Raw genomic sequence first — 22,511 nt, forward strand, 5'->3', positions numbered from 1 at the left:
CGGTGATGCCATCCAACCATCTCATCCTCTGCCACCCCCTTCTCCTCCTGCCTTCAATCTTTCCCAGAATCAGGGTCTTTTCCAATGAGTCGGCTCTTTGCATCAGGTGTTCAAAGTGTTGGGAGCTTCAGCTTCAGCATCAGTACTTCCAATGAATATTCAGGGTTGATTTCCTTTAGGACTGACTGATTCAGTCTCCTTGCCGTTCAAGGGACTCTCAAGAGTCTTCCTAGCACCTCAGTTAGAAAGCATTGATTCTTTGCACTCAGCCTTATGGTCCAACTCCCACATCCATACATAACTACTGGAAAAACAATAGCTTTGACTATGTGGACCTTTGTCGGCAAAATGATGTCTCTGCTGTCTAGGTTTTAAAATGCTGTCATGGCTTTTCTTCCAAGGAACTCTTATTAACTCTTTTTTAAAAATTTTCTTTATTACTTTTGCTGCATTGGGTCTTCGTTGCTTTCTCGTTGCTTTCTCTAACTGCAGGGAGCAGGGGCTCCTCGCTAGTGGTCCTCATGGGCTTCTCAGGGTGCTGGCTTCTCTTGCTGAAGAGCGCAGGCTCTAGGCACACAGGCTCAGTCGCCCCGAGGCATGTGGAATCTTCCCAGACCAGGGATCGAACCCGTGTTCCCTGAATTGGCAGGCAGATTCTTAACCACTGGACCACCAGGGAAGTCCTCTTATTAACTCTTTAATAGATGAGAAAACACAGGTGCAGAGAGGGGAAACCCACCTAGTTACACAGCCAAGAAGGGGGACTGTTGGCATGTCAACCACTTTTTCAAAAAACTGACTTGAGATCTGATGATTTACATAAAGTGCATCAATTTAATGAGCTTTGGCAAATGTATACAGATGGTAACCATGACAACCGTAACATAGAGAACATTCTTATCATCCCTCAATGTTCTCTTAGGCCCTTTGCTGACAATCTCCTCTACCAGCCCCCAACCCTGGCAACTGGTGATCTGCTTACTCTTACTGTGTGGATCACAATAAACTGTGGAAAATTCTGAAAGAGATGGGAATACCAGACCACCTGACCTGCCTCTTGAGAAACCTGTATACAGGTCAGGAAGCAACAGTTAGAACTGGACATGGGACAGCAGACTGGCTCCAAATAGGAAAAGGAGTACGTCAAGGCTGTATATTGTCACCCTGCTTATTTAACTTATATGCAGAGTACATCATGAGAAACGCTGGGCTGGAGGAAGCACAAGCTGGCATCAAGATTGCCGGGAGAAATATCAATAACCTCAGATATGCAGATGACACCATCCTTATGGCAGAAAGTGAAGAAGAACTAAAGAGCCTCTTGATGAAAGTGAAAGAGGAGAATAAAAAAGTTGGCTTAAAGCTCAACATTCAGAAAACCAAGATCATGGCATCCGGTCCCACCACTTCATGGCAAATAGATGGGGAAGCAGTGGAAACAGTGGCTGACTTTATTTTTCTGGGCTCCAAACTCACTGCAGATGGTGATTGCAGCCGTGAAATTAAAAGACACTTGCTCCTTGGAAGGAAAGTTAGGAACAACCTAGACAGCACATTAAAAAGCAGAGACATTACTTTGTCAACAAAGGTCCATCTAGTCAAGGCTATGGTTTTTCCAGTGGTCATGTATGGATGTGAGAGTTGGACTATAAAGAAAGCTGAGTGCCGAAGAATTGATGCCTTTGAACTGTGGTGGTAGAGAAGACTCTTGAGAGTCTCTTGGACTGCAAGGAGATCCAACCAGTCCATCCTAAAGGAGATCAGTCCTGGCAGTTCATTGGAGGGACTGATGCTGAAGCTGAAACTCCAATACTTTGGCCACCTGATGCGGAGAGCTGACTCCTTTGAAAAGACCCTGATGCTGGGAAAGATTGAGGGCAGGAGGAGAAGGGAATGACAGAGGATGAGATGGTTGGATGGCATCACCAACTCGAAGGACATGGGCTTGGGTGGACTTCAGGAGCTGGTGATGGACAGGGAGGCCTGGTGTGCTGCGGTTCACGGGGTCACAAAGAGTCGGACACCGCTGAGCGACTGAACTGAACTGAACTGAACAGTTTCAGGCATCCAGTGGAGTCTTGGAAAGTATCTTCTGTAGATACAGGGGTCAGGGGGATACTGTATTACACATAAAACTGTTAAGGACATTTGGAGACAAGTCTTTGTGTGAACATCAGTTTTTATTTCTTTTGTGGAGGGACAGGATTACTGGGTCCTATGGTCGGTGTATGTTTAACTTCTTAAGAAACTGTCAAATTTCCAATGTGGCTGAACCCATTTTTGCGTCCCTACTGGCGATTCCTATTACTGTTTCAGTGGCGTTAAATGCTCACCAATACTTGGTATTGTCAGTTGTCAGGATTTTATATTCTCAGAATATAGATCTTATACATATTTTGTTAGACTTTTATCTGATTCATGTGTTGGGGTGCTATTATAAATGCTGCTGTCTCAAAAAATCTCCAGTTGTTCACTGCACAGAAATAAAACTAATTTCCGTATGTGAACTGTGTATCCTTCAGCTCTGCTAAACTCAGCTATTAGGTAATTTTTGAAGAGTCCTTAGGGTTTTCCTATCTAGTTGAACTTGTCCTTGGCGAAAAAAGATAGTTTTACCCTTTCTTTCCCAATCTAAAGATTCTCCTTTTTCTTGCCTAATTGCACTGTCTGGGACCTCGTATAGGATGGTGGGTGAAGGAAAGTGACGAGCATATTGCCAGTTTCCTAGTTTGATCACGGAGCTGTGGTTGTGTAACAGAATGAAGGGAACACAGCAACACTAATTCTAGTTTGGCAACTTCTTTGTGGCTTAAAATGATTTCAAAATAAAAAGTTAAGTGGTAGGGGAAAAAAAGTGGTGAATGCTGACATCCTTGCCTTGTTCCCAGCCTTCAAAGGAAAGTCTTTTACCGTGAAGTATTATGTTAGCTAAAGGTTTTTTTCACAGACACCCTTTACCAGCTTAAAGAAGTTCCTTTTATTTCTAGTTTGCAAAGGTTTTTTTTTTCCCCACTTGTATTTATTATTTAAAAAATATTTAAATTATTAAGCAAATTCATTTTTATTATTACAAATGTTCAGAAAATATATTCTTAGTGTTTAACAAATACTTTTGTTTGGGCCACGCACCACGCCAGATCTGAGTTCTGAAACCAGGGATTGAACCCATGTCCCTGTAGTAGAAGCCTGGAGTCAACCACTGGACCACCAAGGAAGTCTCTCTCTGCTTTTAAATCATCAGTGTGTACTGGATTCCATCAGATTTTTTTTCCTCGGTCTTTTGAGATTATCATACGGTTTTACCTTCTTCATCTGTCAAATATGGTGGATTATGTGGATTTCAGAATATTAAGCCAACCCTGTGTTGCTGGAGTAAATCACAGTTTGTCATGAAGTATTGTCCATTTTACATGACATTGTATTCAACTGGCTAAATTTTTGTCAAGGATTTTTGCTTCTATGTTCATGAGGGTTTGTATTTTTCTTCTCTTGTATTTGTCTGGTTTTGGTATCAGGGCAGTGATGCCCTCACAGAATGAATTGAGGGTGTTCCCAGTTCCCAAAATTATGGAAGATTTTGTGTTGGCTCCTTATGACTTCTTCCTTGAATGTCTTAGACACAATTTACCAATAAAGTCATTTGGCCTTCGAATTTTCTTTGTGTGAAGGTATTTTATTTTTGCTTTACCCAAATCTATTAATGGTTTTATTAAGGTATAATTTACCAGTTTGAAGTGCACAAAGAAGACAAGATTAACATTTGGAAAGAAATTAATCTCATTTTCTTTCACCTAGTTCTGAGATGACTTTTCGGAATTTCTTTTTTGCTAATGAATTGGAGAAGGAAATGGCAACCCACTCCAGTATTCTTGCCTGGAGAATCCCATGGACAGAGGAATCTGGTGGGCTATAGTCCATGGGGTCACAAAGAGTCGGACGCGACTGAGCAACTAACACTAATGAGTTGCAAGCATGAGTGCCAGGCAGGCGCAAGTCACTTGGAGCCCAGAGTATCGCAGCTGCTTAAGACACAGTCAAGAGCCGATTTTCTGTGCCTTCCTCCTCCATGTGCAGTTGCTCACCCTGTCCCCCTCCTTGCTCGATGTGCTGTGGCTCCCCACCTCCCATCCTGGGACTGTTCTCGTGAGGATCGCGTCCTCATTGCTGGGCCCCTGGAAACACTCGACCTCCTTACTTGACGCCTGCAGGGTTTTGATGGTTGACTCTCCTCCCTGGCTGTCCTGGTCAGGCTTGCAGCAGGTGGCCCCCGATTGGGATACTCTAAGGAAGCGTTAAAGACGGGGGGAGCTATTTACAAGGTGTGAGTGAGCAGGTGCAGCTGGTATCTGGAGCTCTGGCCACTCCCAGGCCAGAAGTGACAAAGGCAGGAAGTAGCTCCGGGAGATGGTGCAGGAGGCAGGCAGCCCTGGGGAGGGAGTCAGGGCCTCCCAGCTTGCCCCACTGCTTCCTGCTGGCCGGGGGTCAGTCCCAGAGTGTGCTGATGAGGCGCAGAGACTCACTTGGGTCAGCCTCTGGGGAGGCCAAGGATGGGGAAGGGATGAAGGAGGACGGGCACCCTGACCCACACCTGCCTCCTTCCAGGTTCCTGAGGCTTCCTTTCAGGGCCCCCGTGTCCTCCAGAATGATCCAGTTGGTTCCTGCAGGCTCATCAGACACCTAATGACATCTGGACCAGTCGAGACCTCTTGCTGGAGCCCACCTCAGTACCAATCTTCTAGTAGCCTCCAAGAAAATGGATAAGTAGATGCTAATCTGTGTATGAACTCATTTACTGTTCATGACAGCTCTGTGAAGTAGCTCCATTATCGCTGTCCTTTCACGGGCGAGGAAATAGCAGCAGAGAGGTTAGCTGATCCAACCACGGTCACACAGTTGAAAAGTGTCAGAGCTAGACTGGAACCTGGAGTGGAACCAGAACCTATATTCTTTATCAGTCTGACCAAAACAGCGTCTTCAGGCTTAGGGACAAGCTGGACTGGCTGATCTGGTTTCCATAAAGGCTTCTAGTCCACAAAGGTCCACGGTCCCAATCCCACGAGCTCCCATGGCACCCCGGACATCCTGCATCAAGAATGCTTCTGGCTCCTTCCTTGCCAGGATCCCTCTTCATCCCCACAGGAAGCGCACCCTTCTCTGAGCCACTGTGTGAACTGGCTCTCATATCCCCTGGGGCAGTGCCAAAAGCCATCACAGACCAGGAGACAAAGAGAATTCACTTTATTGTTTACAAAACAATGGCTCCAGTAGGAAGGAACACAATCATTATGCTTACAGCAGCGAATGGGGTGGGGGTGGGGGTAAAGTCTAGCTTTAAAATACTTGAAAATCACTGACTGTGTGAAAATGGAGCTCCTGAGCACCTGGGTCTTAGATCTCAACCCAGTGACTATCCCTAGTCCTCCAACCTTCCTAATTTCATCTCTGGTATTTTTAATATCACACAGCCCTGAATGTCGTGGATATTTATCAAGGAGGTGGGTCAGGAAGCCCAGGTAAGCAAAGTCAGAAAAGACTTGGGCCTTCAGACTGTGTACAGTGGGAGCTGAGTTCTAGAGAGACATGTCTGTTCAAAACCCTGTTTTCTGTTCTTCTGCTATTTATTTTATAGTGGAAGAAACAACCAGCGCAGGAATGAGGGATCCTTCCTGGGTCCCCTCCAAGCATTCGTATTAAAATTCCAAAGTGGGAAAAGTCTATGAGACGGGGGTTCACAAGGCAACAGCCAGAGCCTAAAACAGGGCGCTTCCCGGCCATCACAAAACCTACATTCTCCTGAGAGGTGAGGTAGCTTCTGGGCGAGGGGGACCATGGGCTGATGGTGATGGCCCTTCTAGGCTGTGGTTCTGGCTGACCTGTGTCCCAAACTCTCTACCTTTACCCTGGGGTATGGAGAAGAGACCACAGGGACTAAGGCATGCCAAAGTTTCTGTGAAGTTTCTAGAAAGAAAAGGCTGCAGAACTCCCACAGGGAAGTGAAGAAATAAAAGGCCAGGGCAGAAACTGCTGGACCAGGCAGGCCTTGTCCACAAACTCCAGGGTAAGGGAGCCCCAGCGTCGGGGGCCAGGTGCAGGCTTGCCAGAACCTAGGGCCCCTCTTGCCTCAGGAATTACACATTCAAGTCATTCACGGAAGTCTTTCAAGGAATGGCAATTTCTGATAATTGCTAGAAAAAGGTATTGTATCCTTATCATTGTATCCTTTGGCCAAGGACTTAGAAATGATTGAAAACTTGCCTTACCAACTGTAACTTCTTAATTACCATTTTCTTTACTGCTGGGAATGAATTTCTTAAGTACCGGACTTTGCTCTTGATAAGATTTGCCGATTCCATTTTATAAGAAAGGAAACTAATTAATATATAAGCTAATAATTAAAACTTCAAAGTGCTACACAGGCATAGAATTTCCCTGAAGACAGAATACAGGGCCAGTCCCTTGAATGGAGAAGTTTGACGTGGGGGCAGACGGTGGGCCTGTGTCCCCCCTTGCGGCACTTTGAGCAGACGTCTTCCCAGAGGCCTGCCCTTGCTCTCACAGCCCTGTGAGGCCCTGCAGTGTAAACAGGTTCTTTTCCAGGGGCCTGGAGGGGTGAATTTAATGCCTGAGGTTCACAAGGAAGAGATGAGGGGTGGCCCAGGAGCACCAAGCTGTCAGCCCCACTTCAGACTCACTGCTGGGTTCCCAGAGAGGGCACAGTGCTGGACACACAGTAGGAGCTCAAGAAATATTTATTGAACAGAAGTAGAAATGGAGAAAAAAGAAAAGGAGGTCAGATGGAAGAAAGGGCTGAATCAAGATGCCTGCAATGACTAGCTTCAACCACCAGGCGGCAGCGCAGGGAAATGTCCAGCCTGTAGTTCTGGGATACCCCACCACCCCGCCACTTCCGTTCCCCTCTGAGAAGCCACATCTCAGGCTGGGACTGAGCTCCCAATTCTGGAAATTTCTAAACCAGGCACACACCTCAAGAGTTCAAAAAAAAAAAAAAAAAAAAAGAAAGAAAAAAAAAGATAAAAAGATAAACTAATCACATGAAAGTGCAGTCCTTGGGTTTTTTATAAAACTTGAGTCCTGACGTAGCTTAAAACTGTCCACCCCTCGGCCTTGCTCGTCATCTTGACTTTTCTCAGTTCAAATGAACTCTATGCCCTCATACTTCACACTCCCGATCTTGGTCTCGGGCAGGAGGAAGCGTCCGTCCAGCGTGAAGGCCATGATGTAGGTGGCGATCTGGCCGCCGTCTTCCTCGGACTTGAGGGCCACGATGATCTGGTCGTCGGTGTTGGGGATGAACTTGAAGGAGGAGAAGCCGTGGGTGGGGACCACCGCTCCCACGTGCCGGACGGTGATGTCCCCAAAGTCCTGGGCGGCGCTCAGCAGCAGGTTGGTGCCCCGACGCTCGTCGTCCTTCTCGCTGTAGCGCTCGTGGCTGGCGCGGCGCGGCAGGAAGAACCAGCGCTGCAGTGTGTCGCTCCAGCAGGCAGACTCGTGGATGAGGTAGCCTGGGGACACACAGACTGGTCACAGCCCGCCTGACCTGGGCCCAGGGCGGCCTTGCCCCGCATGCAGACCCACGAGCGGCCCGGAGCCCGAGCAGCACTGCTGTCCGTCTTTTCTTTAGCTGTCTATCTGTCCAGAGTGGCTGAACCCAGCAGGACAGAGCCCACGGGGCCGCACGAGCCTCTGCTGGGCCGCCTCTCTGGCCGCCCTCCCCTGCCGGCTCCCCCAGCACTGCTGAGTAGCCATGCCCACAAGGTCTGTCTGTATTTCACCTCCTTGGTGCTCCTCTCAGGGCGCAGAGGAGAGAGCTTCTGCAAGTAGCACAAGTAACACCAGGTCTGATCTGAGAAGGCGGATCAGGGTGGGTACGAGAGGCTGCCTTGCAAGCCGAAAAGGATGGGAAGCCCGCCTATCAGGAGGTGAAGCTGTGACCTCAGTCACGTGTCCAAGCCCGCTCCAAGTACCGCCCCTCCCTACCACAAACCATAACTTCCAGAAATGAGGGCAAAGAAGCAAAGTGTGTACCTGCTCCCACCACCAGGTCAGGGGCGAGGCCCGGCCTCGGGGCGGCCCCCAGGAGGACACTGCGGACGGGGCTACTGTCTGAGCCTGCCGAGTGAGCCTGGGTGAAAGCAAAAATGGCTCACTGGCCCCAGAACCTAGAGGCCTGGTGGGAGCAACCGTCAGAGACAGTCGAATGGTCTAACAGGCAAGCTCGCAGTACCCATCCATGGGCCTGGCTCTCACCTGGTGGCCGGATCCCAGCAGCGGCCCGCAGGGCGTTGTAGCTGGACACCCAGTTCTCGTGGTCCACGCTGCCTCTGCAGCCCACCACTTTCACCCACTCCGGGTTCTCATTCAGCACCTCCCCCGTGGCGGTGGTCCACTCCTTGCCCAGGCCGCCCACATACAGATGCTCGTCCTTCACGGCCAGCCACTCGGCTTTGAAGCCTGGGGACAGGGAGACAGGGGCGGGGCTGAGGCAAGGGCCAGCCCTCTGCTGGCCTGGCCTGTGGGCCGTCAGGCCAGAGCAGAGAGCCCTCTGGGCCTGGCAGCTTTAGGTGGCAGAGGTCACTCATGTTGGACTCAACTTGGGGCGATGACAAGAGAACAGGGGATGGACCAGCTGGCTTGCAGCTCCACCCGAGGGTGGTCGGTTGGGCCCCTCTCCTCAGAGCAGATACCATGGCATTCACGTGGGGCAGACGGGCACCACCTCTGCCTTCTGTCTCCTCTCTCCCTGCCCTCCAGCATCTTCCTCCCAAACTCACCCCAGGAACCCTGCTGTAACTCATGTGAACCCGCCAGTGGAGCGGCCTAGTCCTCCCCCTGGCCAGAAAAGTGACCCTCCACTCAGCGTCTGCAGACCCCGACCTCCCCGTTTCTCCAGCTGTCGTGTCAGCCCCACCTCAGACTACGCCCGACCCTGGGAAAGTGCAGAAAGTGCAGATCACACAGCCATACCCCCGAGGGATTTATGTGCCAGCGGCCAGAGCTGAGTGGGGCTCAGCACAGATGCTCATAGCCACGCCAATCAGTGTGTTTATTTTCTTAGATGGATTTACTTACCATGAGCCTAGTTTTGAAGGCTGTGTGGGCACTTTGTTCTAGCGTATTCTCACCTGTTCCTACACCATGTTCTCATCTGTGCTTGTTCCCAAATGTTTTGCAAACTTCCGGCTGGCCCAAGGAGCTGTGGCCACAACCCTCGCCCCGGGAAGCTTCTCTGCAGGTGGCTCTGGGGGCCCCACTGACTTCCTGTGGTTCCCTCCAGGTGACCGACCACCGGGCAACCCCGAGCTCCCTCTATCCTGCTATCCTCCAGATCCAAGGGGCAAGCAGAACTGCTGGATGGTGCCGGACACACGCGGCCGGCCTGAGGCAGGAAGCGGGCAATCGAAGTTTTCAATAGAACGGTGGCTGAGACAGAGTCCTGCCAACCTGCCCAGCCGCGGGCAAAGTCGGGACAGATTTTTATCACTTTGAGGGAAGGGGGGCCTGGCAGCCAGCCCAGGGCCCAGTGAGTTAATGCGATTCCTCCTTCGACCCCAGGTGCCTCAGTGGAGCCTGGCTTTCCAGCAGGTTCAGATCCAGCCACACGCACGAAAGCTGCTGTCAACTCTCCTGCTGCCCCAAGTGAAAGTCTGGGCACGCAGGCTCCCTCCCACAGCTCTGCTACCCGCCTGCTGGCGTGGGGCACAGCCGATGCCAGAGGTCGGATTCCACTCCAGGTCGGGGTTGGGGGCACAGCTGCTCACACTCAGACCCTCCCCCTGCTGGGTTTTCAGAAAGGAGCAGCCTGCTTTTTAACAAAGACTCAGTTCAGAAAGAGCAAACCTGATGCCCCGGCTTTAAAGCTGAGGCACGTGGAGGGCGCAGTCCCAGCATGCACTCCAGACACTGATACGGTTGAGAACACAGAAATGGGCTGTTCCCCAGGTCAGAGCCCAGCGCTCCTCTGGGAGAGGCCCCGCTTCCCCGCCAGCCCCCAGCAGAAGCTCACACTCCTGGACACGGCAGAGTCCAGGTCTCCAAGACTCTGCTCAGGCTGTGGGGGCCGCAGGTCAGAGGTGGGGGAGACGAGATCTCCCCGATGTCCCCTCCCTCTGGACCTGTGACTGCTTCACTGCGCACAGGTTGAGAACCAGCCGGATGGCCTGTCCTCCAGCACCGCAGCGAGCCCGGGGACAGACGGCCGACCTACCTTTCCCCACGGTGCCATCACCATCTGACAGGATGACCCAGGGCACGGCCCTGGAGCCGTCAATCTGGTAGACCACGCCCGTCCGGTCGTCCACGGAGTAGAGCTTCCCGTTGAAGACGATCAGATCCGACAGCTCCATGCCCCGCCCCTTTTCCGCCAGGTGGGACTCCAAGACCTCATGGCCTTGGTCCCACTCCACGGCCACCCGGTCCCCGCTGTCTGACAGGGTCAGGTGACCCTTCTTCAGGTAACTGACCCAGGTGTTCTCCTCCGGGGCCCTGGACTTTGTGTCCAGGTCGGCGATAACAGCGATCCGGTATCGCGTCCCGCCCGGCGTCCTCTGGGGGACAGACAGTGGGTAGGTGTCATTGTACCGGGCAGCAGGCAGCTGGCCGAGCTTCCAGTTGTGGGCGTTGGGCAGGGGGGGCCGGCCAGGAGGAGGGCGGTGGGCGTAGAGCAGCCAGAGGACGGCGGCGCCCACGAAGGACGGCAGGATCACCCTCCAGCGGGGGCGGAAGCGGGGATCCGCGGCCTTGGTCATGGACGCCAGCACGGGAAGGCCCCCCACGCTGATCCGGAGAGAGTGCATAGACTCATTCCATTCCGGGGGGCTGGAGAGCTGGACGGGCATCAGACTGAAGGGCGGGCGGGACCTGCAGCGCAGGGCAGAGGAGAGCGGTCACGACCTGCTGGGCACAGCGCCCCACGTACGGGCGGGCGCATGGCCCAAGGCGGCCTCGTCCAGGGTGACCGGCGTGACCACGACTCTGCCGTGACTGCTCCCTTGGCTTAAGTAAACCCTGACTCTAGCAGTATCTTTGTTTACTCTTATTCAGCAGGAAGAAAAGTCTTTCCAAAGCAAAATCATTCCATGTCCTCTGTCCCAGCTGGCAAGACAGAAAGCTCAGTGAGAGAAAGTTCTGCGTAAGCTGGTGCTTTGCAATCTTGGGAAAGAGGGCACGTGGCAGGCGGGGAGGTGGGGAGGAGCTGTGAGGGGGAGGGTGTTGGGCAGGACAAACTATCAGAGACAGTACAGGTCCACACTTTAAGCAAAGGTCACCTAAGCCAGGAAGCCCTCTCTGATGGCTCTGCTCCCACTGGCGGCCTCCAGCCCCTCCCTTGGCACCTGTCCCCACCGGACCTCATGTTACGGTTTATTAATTTGTGCCCCCAGCTACTGGAACAGTGCACAGAACAGACGCATGCTCAGTGAGGGAGTTTTTACTTCCTCCTGGGTTACGTTCCTGTGATATTCAAATAAAGCATAAAACACAATCAGCCTAACAGAAACGTGCTGTGCTTAGCTGCTCAGTCATGTCTGACTTTCTGTGACCCCGTGGAGCCTGTCAGGCTCCTCTGTCCATGGGACTTTTCAGGCAAGAATACTGGACTGGGACACCCTTTCCTCCTCCAGGTGATATTCCCGACCCAGGGATTGAACCTGCACCTCCTGTGTCTCCTGAATTGCAGAGAGATCCTTTACACTCTGAGCCATCGGGGAAACCCATTCAAATCAAGTATGGAACACAATCAAGCCAGACAGAAACAGTGCAGGTTTTGGCAACATCCGTCCCCTGGAGCCTTTCTGTAATGCAAAAGACTGAGGGTCCAGAGGCTGATGCGTCCTCATCCCTGGAGCCCTGCCTGTCAGCCCATCAGCTCCAAGGACAGCGTGGCTCAGCCTGGCCTGGTCCCCGGGTGCAGCTGGAGGCCGAGCTCCGGGGCTGGTGGTGGCGGCCAGGAACAGTGGCTCTCGTCCCCAGCACAGATCACGGCAGCTCACAGGTCACAGCAGCAACAGGGGCAGAAGCAGCAGAACACCGGCCCGTAGAACACAAGACCGCTCTCAGTCTTGACCTTCAGCTGTAACTTGGCATGTCTCAGCCTGAGAAACGTCCCTTGGGCCACGGAGGATATCTGCCTTGGCCTCAAAACAACTAACGGTTGACCCTGTGTGTAGATGTTCCTCGATCCGCCAGGTGGCAGCTGGGAGGGGCGTGGGGACTCACACGGGGCCTTGGCACTTCTGTGAACCACCCCCCCACAATGCAGACCATGTGGTCTGGCTTCTGAGACGGAAAATCAAGGCAACAGGCCCACACGGGAAACAGGCCTCTCATCCCCTTGTTTATTGGACAGATTCTTAGGTTTTGGCCACAGTGTCAAGTACAGAAAAGGGACTTCTAAGGAGCAGGTAAGACATGCGGGGCCCCGCGGAATGGCCTCAGAGTCCTCTTCTCCTCCCCTGGGCATGAGCCCCCGACTCCCCTCCTGGGAGAGGGCTCCCTCTGCCTCCAGGAATCAGTCCCCCAGTTTGCCACGGAGACGCAAGCTGGTCGCTGGGGACCTCACGGGGTAAGCAGGAGTCCTGGCCCCTCCTCTGGTCTCGCCAAACACGGCTTCACAAGCACGGCCAGGCCAAAGCTGCCCACTGTCCACGTCCAGCCTACTGCTGGCACTGAGCTCTCCGTTCCCGCATCTCACCTCCTGGTCAAAATTCTGCCTGGATTTCTGACACACATTCGCCTGCAATTCTTCCCCCAGGAATCGAGGCAGCGATGGCGGATGGCCATCGTCGCAGCTGCCCTGGTCAAAACTTCTATCGAAACCCTGGGAGACAAAACCTTCTCTGTGAATACACTTCAACCGAAAGTTACGAGCCACTGCCACCTTGAAAAGCCCAGGTGTGGCCCCAATCCCCCTGTCTGCAGCGTCTGCCCCGTCAGCCCCAGCAACCCGGCCGCCTGCCTCCTCTACATCGGCTCCCACGGCCCCTTCTCACAGGAACCACGCAGGCACCCTCCTGCTGCCACCCCCCACCCTGACACCCACTGGTGCCCCGTGGCCACCGACACCTGCCATTCGAGCCAGTCCCTCTGGCCGTGTCATTCCCTGCTTTGGGAGCAAACCCTCACTAATTACACAATCCCTGCCAACCACGACCCGTCCCCGGCAAGCTAGCTCCTCTGCCTGCTGACCGACCACCCTTCTACCCTGAGTCCTCCAGACAGGGCTGCCCTGGCTCCTGACGGTCTTGCTCGCACTCCTCAGAAGGGCCTCCCTGCCCACCCTCTACCCCACAGCACACCGCGCCAAAGGAATGAGAAGGATACCCACTTCTTGAGCAGCTGAGGCTCCTTGCCCCTGGGCCCCACCTTAGGTACACGCAAACCCCCGGCCCTGGAGCTGGCCGGCCGGTCGAGCTGCCTGCTGTCACAGGGCTGCAGGTGCAGTGGGCAGAGTGCCTGCCAGTGTAGACGTGTCTCCACGGTGATGTGTGTCTTCACGGCCCCTGATGGACTCTTCATCCCTGGGTCGCTGTCCCGGTGTCCCCCCCTCACTCACTCCCAGCAGATTCTGAGGATGCCACCAGCAGCTAGGGCCCAGTGGAGCCCGCCCAGCCCCCCGGCCCCGGTCCAGGGGAGGATGTCCTGCTTGCTCGGGGTCAGGTCAGCCACGCCTGCTCTACTGGTTCCTTCTCAGTCTGCACTTGTCCAAATCTCCCATCCGAGTCACTGTTCCAGCTCCGGGGTACACCCTCAGGTACACTAGTAGCAAGCAGTACGTGAAAGGGTGACACTGTGCCTCTATGAATGAATGCAGAGCCCACCCTCCCCATCCTGGAGGAGTGCTCACTCTCCCGTCCAAGCTAGGGTCCACCCCTGGCCCCAGAGACGCCCCACCCACAGACAGGCCTGCTCCTGGGGTCCAGCCTGAGACCCCAGCCCACAGGGAGTCCTGCCAGCAGCAACGGGGACGCCAGTGGTGACCTGCTTGCGGTCTTCCTCCCTGTCTCTCTTCTCGGCCCCCAAGGCGGGCTCCTTCCTCGCCACCACTTCTCCTTCTGAACGCACACCCTCCCAGCCCGAATGTCTCCCTGGAGTCCAGGCCAGGAGCCCAGCTGCTGAGCCTCCCGCGCCTGCAGCAGGTTCCCGGCAGGAAGGCACTGCTGGCCAGGGGCGCTCCCAGCCCTCAGGCGCCAGCCTGGGCAGCAGCCAAATCGCTCATACCCTCACATCCTGGCAGGTGCCAGGCCCCCTCACCTGTCCGCACCCCAGCTCCTGATTCCGCACCGCCCCCCGCCCCCCCACCGCCCCGACACAGCCTCTGCCCTGCTCTTGTCTCACCGTGGCCTCCTGATGACCAAGACCTCTGGGGCCAACCTGAGCTCTGCCCGTTACCAGCCGCGTGACCTCAAACAAGTGACCTCGCTCCTCCGGGTCTCCATCTCCCCACAGGTAAACTGTGCACGTGACCCAGGGCCGCAGCCGCCGGGTCAGACGCTGTGGGACTTGGCCCTGACCACCCGCTGCCGTCCAGCGCTTCCCTCCTCACATTACGAGCGCCTGTGCTCGGGCCTGGGGGGCCCAGCTCTTCGGGCGAAGCTGGTGCAGGGGCCGGTCCACTCCTGTGAGCGCCGGGCATGGCCAGAGGCAGGCACTGGACGGCCCACAAAGCTGAGAATACCCACGCTCTGCTCCCCGAGAGAAACAGACCCTCCCAATCCATCCTCCACACAGCTGACAGAGACTTTCCTGAAAAGTGAATCTTTACCAGCCCCTGGCAAAGGACAAGCTCCTCAGCCTGCAGGCGAAGCCTCGCATCCTCACACACGCTCCCCACGCTCAGCACCGCATTGTCTGTGACCCCACGATCTGTGTGCCAAACACTTGCACAGGATGCTTTCTCCAGCGGGCCACATAGACCCACCTAGCAGTTCCTAGCTGTCCTGTCCCCCTCCTGCCCTGCGTCTATGTGACGTGTCTCGCCTCCAGTAAGCCTCCCTCCTGTGAGGGGCTGACACTGGTCACAAAGGCAGCCTGGCCGGATCCCAGGACCTGGGACTGTCCCTTTCTATGGCAACAGGGACTGTGCAGATGAGAGCAAGTCAAGGGCCTTGCGATGGCGAGATTACCCAGGTGCGCCCTAAGTGTGATCGTGTCCTCACAGGAGGGAGGCGGCAGGGGATGTGATGGCTGAGGAGAAGACCACGTGACCACGGCCGAGAAATGCACGGGACCCCGAGGAGCTGGAAGAGGTGAGGACGCACTGTCCCCTGGTGCCTTCGGCGGGAGCGTGGCCCTGCCCACACCATTTCAGCCCAGTGAAATGACACCTGGCTTCTGGCCTCCGGAACATTGAGGGCACATGTGCTGTTTTCAGCCAAGAAGTTTGTGGTAACATGCGTGAGGCCAGGCCTAGAAACCAACGCACCTGATGCCACCTGCAGGGCCGGGGCTCTGCCATTTCTCCAGGTGCAACCTGGTCTCAGCCTCCCCACTGTCTGAGCCCCAGGAGCCCAGGGGTTCTGCTCAGTCAGGTTGGCTCCCAAGACCAAAGGAGGCCTGGGCTCCGATCACGTTTTGTTAAATAAACACTCATTCGATTGCTTTCGGTGACCGGAGAACTAGGGCTGCCTTCCAGAAAACCCCTTCAGCTTCACCACTGGATCAAAGCCCAACCTTGGTGTCCATCCCTCCTTTGGCATCCCGAGGGATTATTTTTATTTTGTAGAAAAAGAAAGTTTTCGATCAGACTCGTTTTTGTGCCGTGCCATGACCCGCTGGCTTATCATCTAAAACTGATGGTGAGCTGCCTGAAGTCTCTTGTTGCTGGAGGTCTGGCTCTGAGACCTTGCATTTTCATTAAAAACAAAAACAAAAAACGGAACAAAAACAAAACCCTGCCATCCACGAAAACCAAGAGACAAGCCAGCGCAGGTGAGAGGTGGAATAGACAAAGCCACTCCCAGAAGGGCCTGCCCCCTGCCCACGCACCTCCTAACACCAGGCAGGTTAAACGTCTGCTCCTACTGTGACAAGACGTCTGTCAACCCCACCATGTGCAGCTCACGCTCAGTCGTGTCTGACTCTTGCGGCCCCAAGGACTGTAGCCCCCCAGGCTCCTCTGTCCATGGGATTCTCCAGGAAAGAATACTGGAGTGGGTTGCCATTTCCTTCTCCGGGGGATCTTCCTGACCCAGGAATCAAACCCACATCTCCTCTCCTGCATCGTAGGTGGATTCTTTACCTGCTATGGTAATGGGTCGATTTTTTTAAAAAATTATTTTTATTCATTTGACTGCACTGGGTCTTAGTTGCAGCACGTGGGAGCTAGCTCCCGGATCAGGGATTGACTCCGAGCCCCCTGCATTGGGAGCGCGTGGCCTTAGTCACTGGACCACAAGGGAGGTCCCAGGCTGATTTTATATAACCAGGAAATTGGAATCAAGTTGCTACACTCAAAGTCACAAGCTCTTTGGCCGGCCAGGCTCACCTGTTCAGGGGGCATGCCTGCATTCGCTCTTGTTCAGAAACCTCAGGGGACCACACCCCTGGTGGCTTCCTTGCTCCTGTGCCAGTCCCACTGCAACACCTCTGGAAAGACGTCCCCGGGTGTCAAGGGGCAACAACCACCCAGGAGTTTCGAGTCCTAATTTCCTTCTGGGTCCCCTCTCTTTGGGGCGGGTGTCAAGAATGGCTCGTTGACACTCATGCTTTTCTGCTTTCTGTCGAACCAGCACTTCCTTAGAAGACAGGCCGGCAACAGCCAGGTGTGGTGCTGGTGACTATCCACTGGCCAATGGACTCCAGATCCAAAGGAGGCGGCACCAACCTCTTGCTGTACACCCAGGGGGACGCTGCCTCCCCACCCCAGGAGCAGCAACCCCTCCGGGGTCTGGTTATGGTCAAGGAGGAGGACAGGCTCTGATAACCCTACTTCCACAGGCCTTTCATCACCAGACTCTACCAAGGCTTAGACGAAAGTGGGTGGTGACACCCGACACCGCCAGGAGCCTTTTTCTGCAGATTCCTTCAGGACAGGGGTGTGACAGGTGGCAGGGCAAACAGGTTCGACGACAGCTGCCAAGGCTACCCACCCCCCAGCCCCCTTCAGGATCTGGGAGGCAGGAAGCACAGCGTGGCGATAGGAGGCCCCTCCCTGCTCCCTGCCGCCCTGGGGGCAGCCACTGTCCTCCCTGGGGAGCAACTGCTTTCCCGGCCCCGCCTCGCTCCTAGAGAGCCCTGTCCAGACGGCAGGCTGGCCTCCGAGTTCCCGCTCTGCTCACTGCCAAAGGGCACTTCCTGGTTAGAAAGTCAAGAGCTCATCCCATTGACATCACTAGACGCCAAGGGTTTCACAGCCACAGCAAGACAGCATCTCAAAGAATGCAGACGGTGTGTCTCAGCTTCTGGAAAATATGACCTGATCCAAGGCATTCTTCTGTTTTGGACTTGCCAAGGCTTATTACTTTGTACTATTTTAGGCCATTTTGAATGTGGACAGGGTGGACAGTGGAAGGAAACCAGGAAGGAAGGGAAAGGTCCACAGCAGTCCAGTATGTCCTTTTCAGTTCAGTTGCTCAGTCATGTCCGTCTCTTTGCGACTCCTTGGACTGCAGCACGCCAGGCCTCCCTGTCCATCACCAGCTCCTGGAGTTTACTCAAACTCATGTCCATTAAGTCGGTGATGCCATCCAACCACCTCACCCTCTGTTGTCCCTTTCTCCTCCTGCCTTCAATCTTTCCCGGCATCAGGGTCTTTTCAAATGAGTCAGCTCTTCGCATCAGGTGGCCAAAGTATTGGAGGTTCAGCTTCAACACCAGTGCTTCCAATGAATACTGAGGTCAGGGCTGAAACTCTGGGCCCTGCCTGAGTCTGCACCTTCCCCAGCTCCTCTTACTTTGTATACAGGCATTCACAACTGTGTGCTGAATCCGGTTACATACAGCTCGAGGTAACCTATTTTTCAGCCCTCTGGCTTGCTTTACTACCCAAGAGGAGTGAGTTTGTTTTCTGTTGCTGCTATTAACAAATTACCGCAGACTCGGCAGCTTACACACCACAAAGTCGCTTTACGGTCTCGGAGGACGGAAGTCTGACATGGGTCTCACCGGGCTAAAATCAAGGGCTGAGTCCCTTCCCGAGGAGCTGGCCTTTCCCACTTTCTCGCGGCTGCCCACGTTTCTTGGCTTGCGGCCCCTTCCTCCACCTTCAAAGCCAGCAACAACGCTGTCTCGCCCTGCCTTTCTGCCGTCACTTCCCTCTGAAGTTCTCTCTCCCTTTTCTGTGTTTAAAGACTCTGTGATTGCTCGATAACCCAGAATGGTTTCCCTATTTTAAGGTCTTGGGTTAACAACCTTAATTCCATCTGCTACCTTAATATCCCCTTGTGAAAGTAAAGTAGCTCAGTCGTGTCTGACTCTTTGCGACCCCATGGACTGTAGCCCGCCAGGCTCCTCCATCCATGGGATTCTCCAAGCAAGAATACTGGAGTGGGTTGCCATCTCCTTCTCCAGGCGATCTTCCTGACCACAAGATCAAACCCAGGTCTCCCGCATTGTAGGCACTCTTTACATCTGAGCCACCAGGGAATCCTTAATACCCCCTTGCTACGTGATATATCTGTAGATTCTGGGGGTCAGGATGTGGACATCTTTGGCGGGGGGCATTATTCTGCCAACCACAAAGAGGGAGACAGAGAAAGAACCTCCGGCTTTTCCCAAGGGGCAGGGCCGTTCACACACGGCTGGGTCTCCAGGGTGGGCACAGGGTGTCAGGATCATTCACAGTTTGTAGTTATTGCCATCATGGGAGGGCTGCATGTGCTTCAGTTGTATCATTAAAGCTATACTTGGAGGATTTTTAGCAAAAAGTGATCTTTCCAGTTGAAAGTGAGGTGCCACACACAAAACCACACATCACTGGGGCTGTTTTCCCAGAGAGCCCACAAATACGAGACATAATCATCCCATGATCCACCTGAATCAGGGCTTACTCCCAGGCAGCGGAGCTGCACGTGTGAGAGCACATCTCCTCCCCGCACTTTTCTCAGTAGCAGGTATCAATCTGGCACTCACTCAACCCTTGGAGCCCTTCTGTGGGGGCTCCAACCTCACCCTCACCCCCACACCGTCAGTAACCATAACTGTATCTGGTCTGGCCCCTCTGCACACTGCTGTGTGGAGCCCTACTCCTGCCTCATTCCCTATGGACTGTTTCCCCAGCTGAACACGAATGGAAGTCGGGCTCTGCTTCTGAACCTGAAGCTGTGAGTTCCACTTAATGACTGGACCTACTAGAGGTAAACAAGTAGGATAAAAAGAAAAAAAAAAAGCAAAGGAAGTGAGAAAACTGAACACCTTCCCAAACAGATTTTCTCTAGCATCAGGATTATTTTTTTCTAATTGATCATCTTGGTCTAGTGAAACGGGAAATCAACACAGAGGTCGTTAAAGATCAATATGCAAGTTTTCGATTCCCCTAATGTTGACATTTAAAAACATCTTTTCAGGAATCTCCACAGTCCAGAGTGTTACTGGAGGGAAAAGTAACATCACTACCTTTTTCCCCCGCAATGTCCTAGGTACCATTCCACAATCATCTGAACGATAGAGAAATGACTTATCACAGTGTAGACCCATTTCAGGACTCCAGACCACATTTCCAGATCTGAGGTACTCTGTTTCTGAAGGAGAACACACTAGAGCATGTGTCCACCTACCCTCCACAGCTGCCACGAGGACCGCCACGTTGCTGCTGGGAAGTCCCGAGACTCAGATGAAAGGGGCGTGTGTGTGGGAGCCCGCAGTGCTCACCTCAAAGGCCACATTCAGGGAGTGGGGCGGACACAGCCGCTCCTCCTGCACCCTGGGTCCCGCCTCCCCACCTCTGCGGCTCAGGGAGGCTGGGCACACCCGCAGGGTGCATTCAGACTGGCAGGTAAGAAATCCCTCAAGTATCGACAGCTTAAACACATCACTGCTGTGGGCTATGAAAATAAGGGGTGAACTACATTTGGGTAACATCTTTAGGGGGAAGAAAGCAGACCCTCAGCTAACAGAAGGAATGGAACGATCAGATCACAGAGCTGCACAAAGCATACTTGCCTGGAGGGGATTTCCTCCACCACCCTGTGACGTCACAGTGCCTTGGGAGATCAGGTTAACTGGGACGAGAAAGGTGAGAAGACAGAGAATCCTGGCCCCAGACCACTGCAGAGGCCGCGTGACAGCGCCTGACCAACGCCTCTCCCCTGAGTCCTCTCCCAAAGACGCTCTCAGGACAGAACACCCCTACCAAGTGCAGAGGGAGTGGCTGGCTGGTCAGTGTGCCTCTCAGGCCGAATAGAGGGCTCATTGAGACCAGCAGGGAGGCGCCCCAGGGGCAGGCTGCTTGCTGGCAGTTCTGGGAGGAGCCCCACCGAGCCCACAGGCTCAGGCTGGGCTGTTCCACTGGCAGGCCTGTAGGGTGAGGCTGGGGGCTGGAGGAAGGCCCACAGCCCAGCCCAGGAAGAGTTTTCTCAATTAAGCTCCTCAAAGGGAGAGGAGGGTGAGGCTGCAGAGACCCTAGGGCTCCTGAAGGGCTGCAGCACCTGCTTTCTTTTCATGGACCGCTGGAGACCCCGTGCTTTTGTTAAGGTTTGGTCCTTAGACAGAAGGGCCAGCAAGATTCACTCGACCTCAGCAGATGCGGGCTCCCACATCTACAATTTGTTCAGAATTGGGTAGGAAAAGATGTCAAGCACATACCCTGAGGCAGGCAAAGGAAACAGAGCTGGAGTGCTAAAAGGCACCCGTCTCCTGGGGGACCCTCAGGTGCCTGGGAAAAAGACGTGTCCGGCAAACGGAAGGGGGCCTGCCAAGCCTAGGGACGCGAGGGCAAGGGTCACGACAAGCCACAGGGATGGGCAAAGCGCCTGTCCTAGGAATGGTGCCCATCCTGACCAGAAGGTGGGGAGGGGAGGGGGAAGAGGGGGCAGGGCAGACAGTCTGGGTGCAGAAGCAAAGAGGGGAAGGAGAGGAAGGCCTGCTGGGGTGGGGGACGCTGACCTGCTGCAGGTGTGACAAAGTGCCAGTCAGAGATGGGAGGGGTTCCCTAACTGGTCAGGAGAAGCCCTGCAGAGGTCAGAGAGGCTGGTAATGAAATCACAGCGGGCAGGAGAGGGTTGTCCTCAAGGGTAGTTAAGCCTCAGGAAAGGAATGCATCCTCCAGGTTCAGAGGGAGTGATGTCCCAGCCTAGTCCGAGGGACCAGGAGTCCTGCAGTAAGAGGGGGTGGTGGACCGCGCCAGTCAGAAGGTGGGACGAGTCCCCCAGGTCAGAGGGGGTCGTCCTGCAGTCACACGAGGGAGGTATCTCCTAAGTCGGAGGGGGGAGGTGTCCCGTAGGTCAGAGGAGGTAAGAATCTTACAAGTCAGAGGAGAGGGAGGCGTCCCACCCTAGTCAGCGAGTCAAGGGGGGCGGGGGCGCCGTTCAGGGAGAAGGGGGATGGAGCCTGCAGGGTCGGAGGAGGGACGCGGCGGGGTCGGAGCGGGCAGCAGGCGCCGGCGAGCCGCCGGCAGGCCGTCACTCACCCGGTGCGGTCTGGCTCCGGGGCCCGCGGGCGGCGGGGCCTCGCTGCGGGTAGCGCCGGGGACCCAGCGGGCGGCCAACTTCCGCCCGGCGCGCTCGCCCCGCCTCCGGGCAACACGCTCCCGGCAGCCCCCGCTCTGCGGCTGCGCGCCGACGCCCACGGCGGGCTTCTGGGAGTTGTGGTGTTTTTTTTTTGCTGCTCAGCGAGCAGGTCAAGGGGGAGGAGCCGCTCGCTGGAAGGGGGCCCGAGGCTGGTGTGCTCCACCCGCAGGCCCTTTTCGGCCAGTAATTCTGGAACTTTGGCCTAAATGGAAGTTGGGGGGATGGAATGAAGGTTTTGAGAAAGGAGTTATCATTCCTCCAGCTGAGATTGTAGAATCCCTCGCCTGGAGGCAGGGAAGCTTGGGCCCCTTTCTGCAACCCTATCCGCCTGTATCGATCCCTGGAGAAGGAAATAGCAACCCACTCCAGTATTCTTCCCCCCCCCCCCCCCCCCCGCGCCCCACTCCTTATTCTTTAGGGCTTCCCAGGTGGCGCTAGTGGTGAAGAACCTGCTTGCCAGTGCACAAGACCTAGGAGATGCACGTCCGATCCCTGGGTCGGGAAGATCCCTTGGAGGCGGGCATGGCAACCCACTCCAGTATTCTTGCCTGGAGAATCCCATGGACAGAGAAGTCCGGCGGGCCACAGTCCGTGCGGTCGCAAAGAGTGGGACAGGACTGAGCAACTAACACTTTCAGTTTCCGAGAACCCCTCTCCTTGGCTGTTCTAATCGGCCACATCGGAATGTTCATCGTTTACAAAGAAAAGGTTCGGACACAGGGCTACAGGCAGAAGTGTTCTGGGAATGAGGTGGAGGTTTCCCTGCCACTGATTTGCAATCAACGAACCCTCTCCCAAATGAGGGTCTCTGATTTCATCCTGTTTTTGCCA

General features: G+C 54.6%; 1 protein-coding gene across 4 annotated transcripts; it reads right to left on the reverse strand.

The window, feature by feature from the left end:
* Nucleotides 1–5,221: 5,221 nt before the first annotated feature.
* On the reverse strand, nt 5,222–21,698 carry CANT1 (calcium activated nucleotidase 1). Of its 4 annotated transcripts, XR_006268407.1 has the most exons (5): nt 20,116–20,333; nt 10,226–10,878; nt 8,269–8,472; nt 7,039–7,523; nt 5,222–7,008 (listed from the first exon to the last, which is right to left on the reverse strand). XR_006268407.1 is itself a non-coding variant. In XM_043462357.1 (4 exons), exons 2-4 carry the CDS (start codon nt 10,854–10,856, stop codon nt 7,153–7,155), a joined length of 1,206 nt encoding a protein of 401 aa, XP_043318292.1. In that variant the 5' UTR covers nt 10,857–10,878; nt 21,581–21,698; the 3' UTR covers nt 5,222–7,152. The 4 variants fall into 4 exon arrangements, 3 of the variants coding, with proteins under 3 accessions (XP_043318292.1, XP_043318290.1, XP_043318296.1); XM_043462357.1 differs by lacking the exon at nt 20,116–20,333 and adding an exon at nt 21,581–21,698 and having other exon boundaries at nt 5,222–7,523; XM_043462355.1 differs by having other exon boundaries at nt 5,222–7,523.
* Between the last annotated feature and the right edge of the window lie 813 nt (nt 21,699–22,511).

This window comes from Cervus canadensis, chromosome 1, assembly GCF_019320065.1.
Source record: "Cervus canadensis isolate Bull #8, Minnesota chromosome 1, ASM1932006v1, whole genome shotgun sequence".
In the NCBI taxonomy this organism is placed as follows: domain Eukaryota; kingdom Metazoa; phylum Chordata; class Mammalia; order Artiodactyla; family Cervidae; genus Cervus; species Cervus canadensis.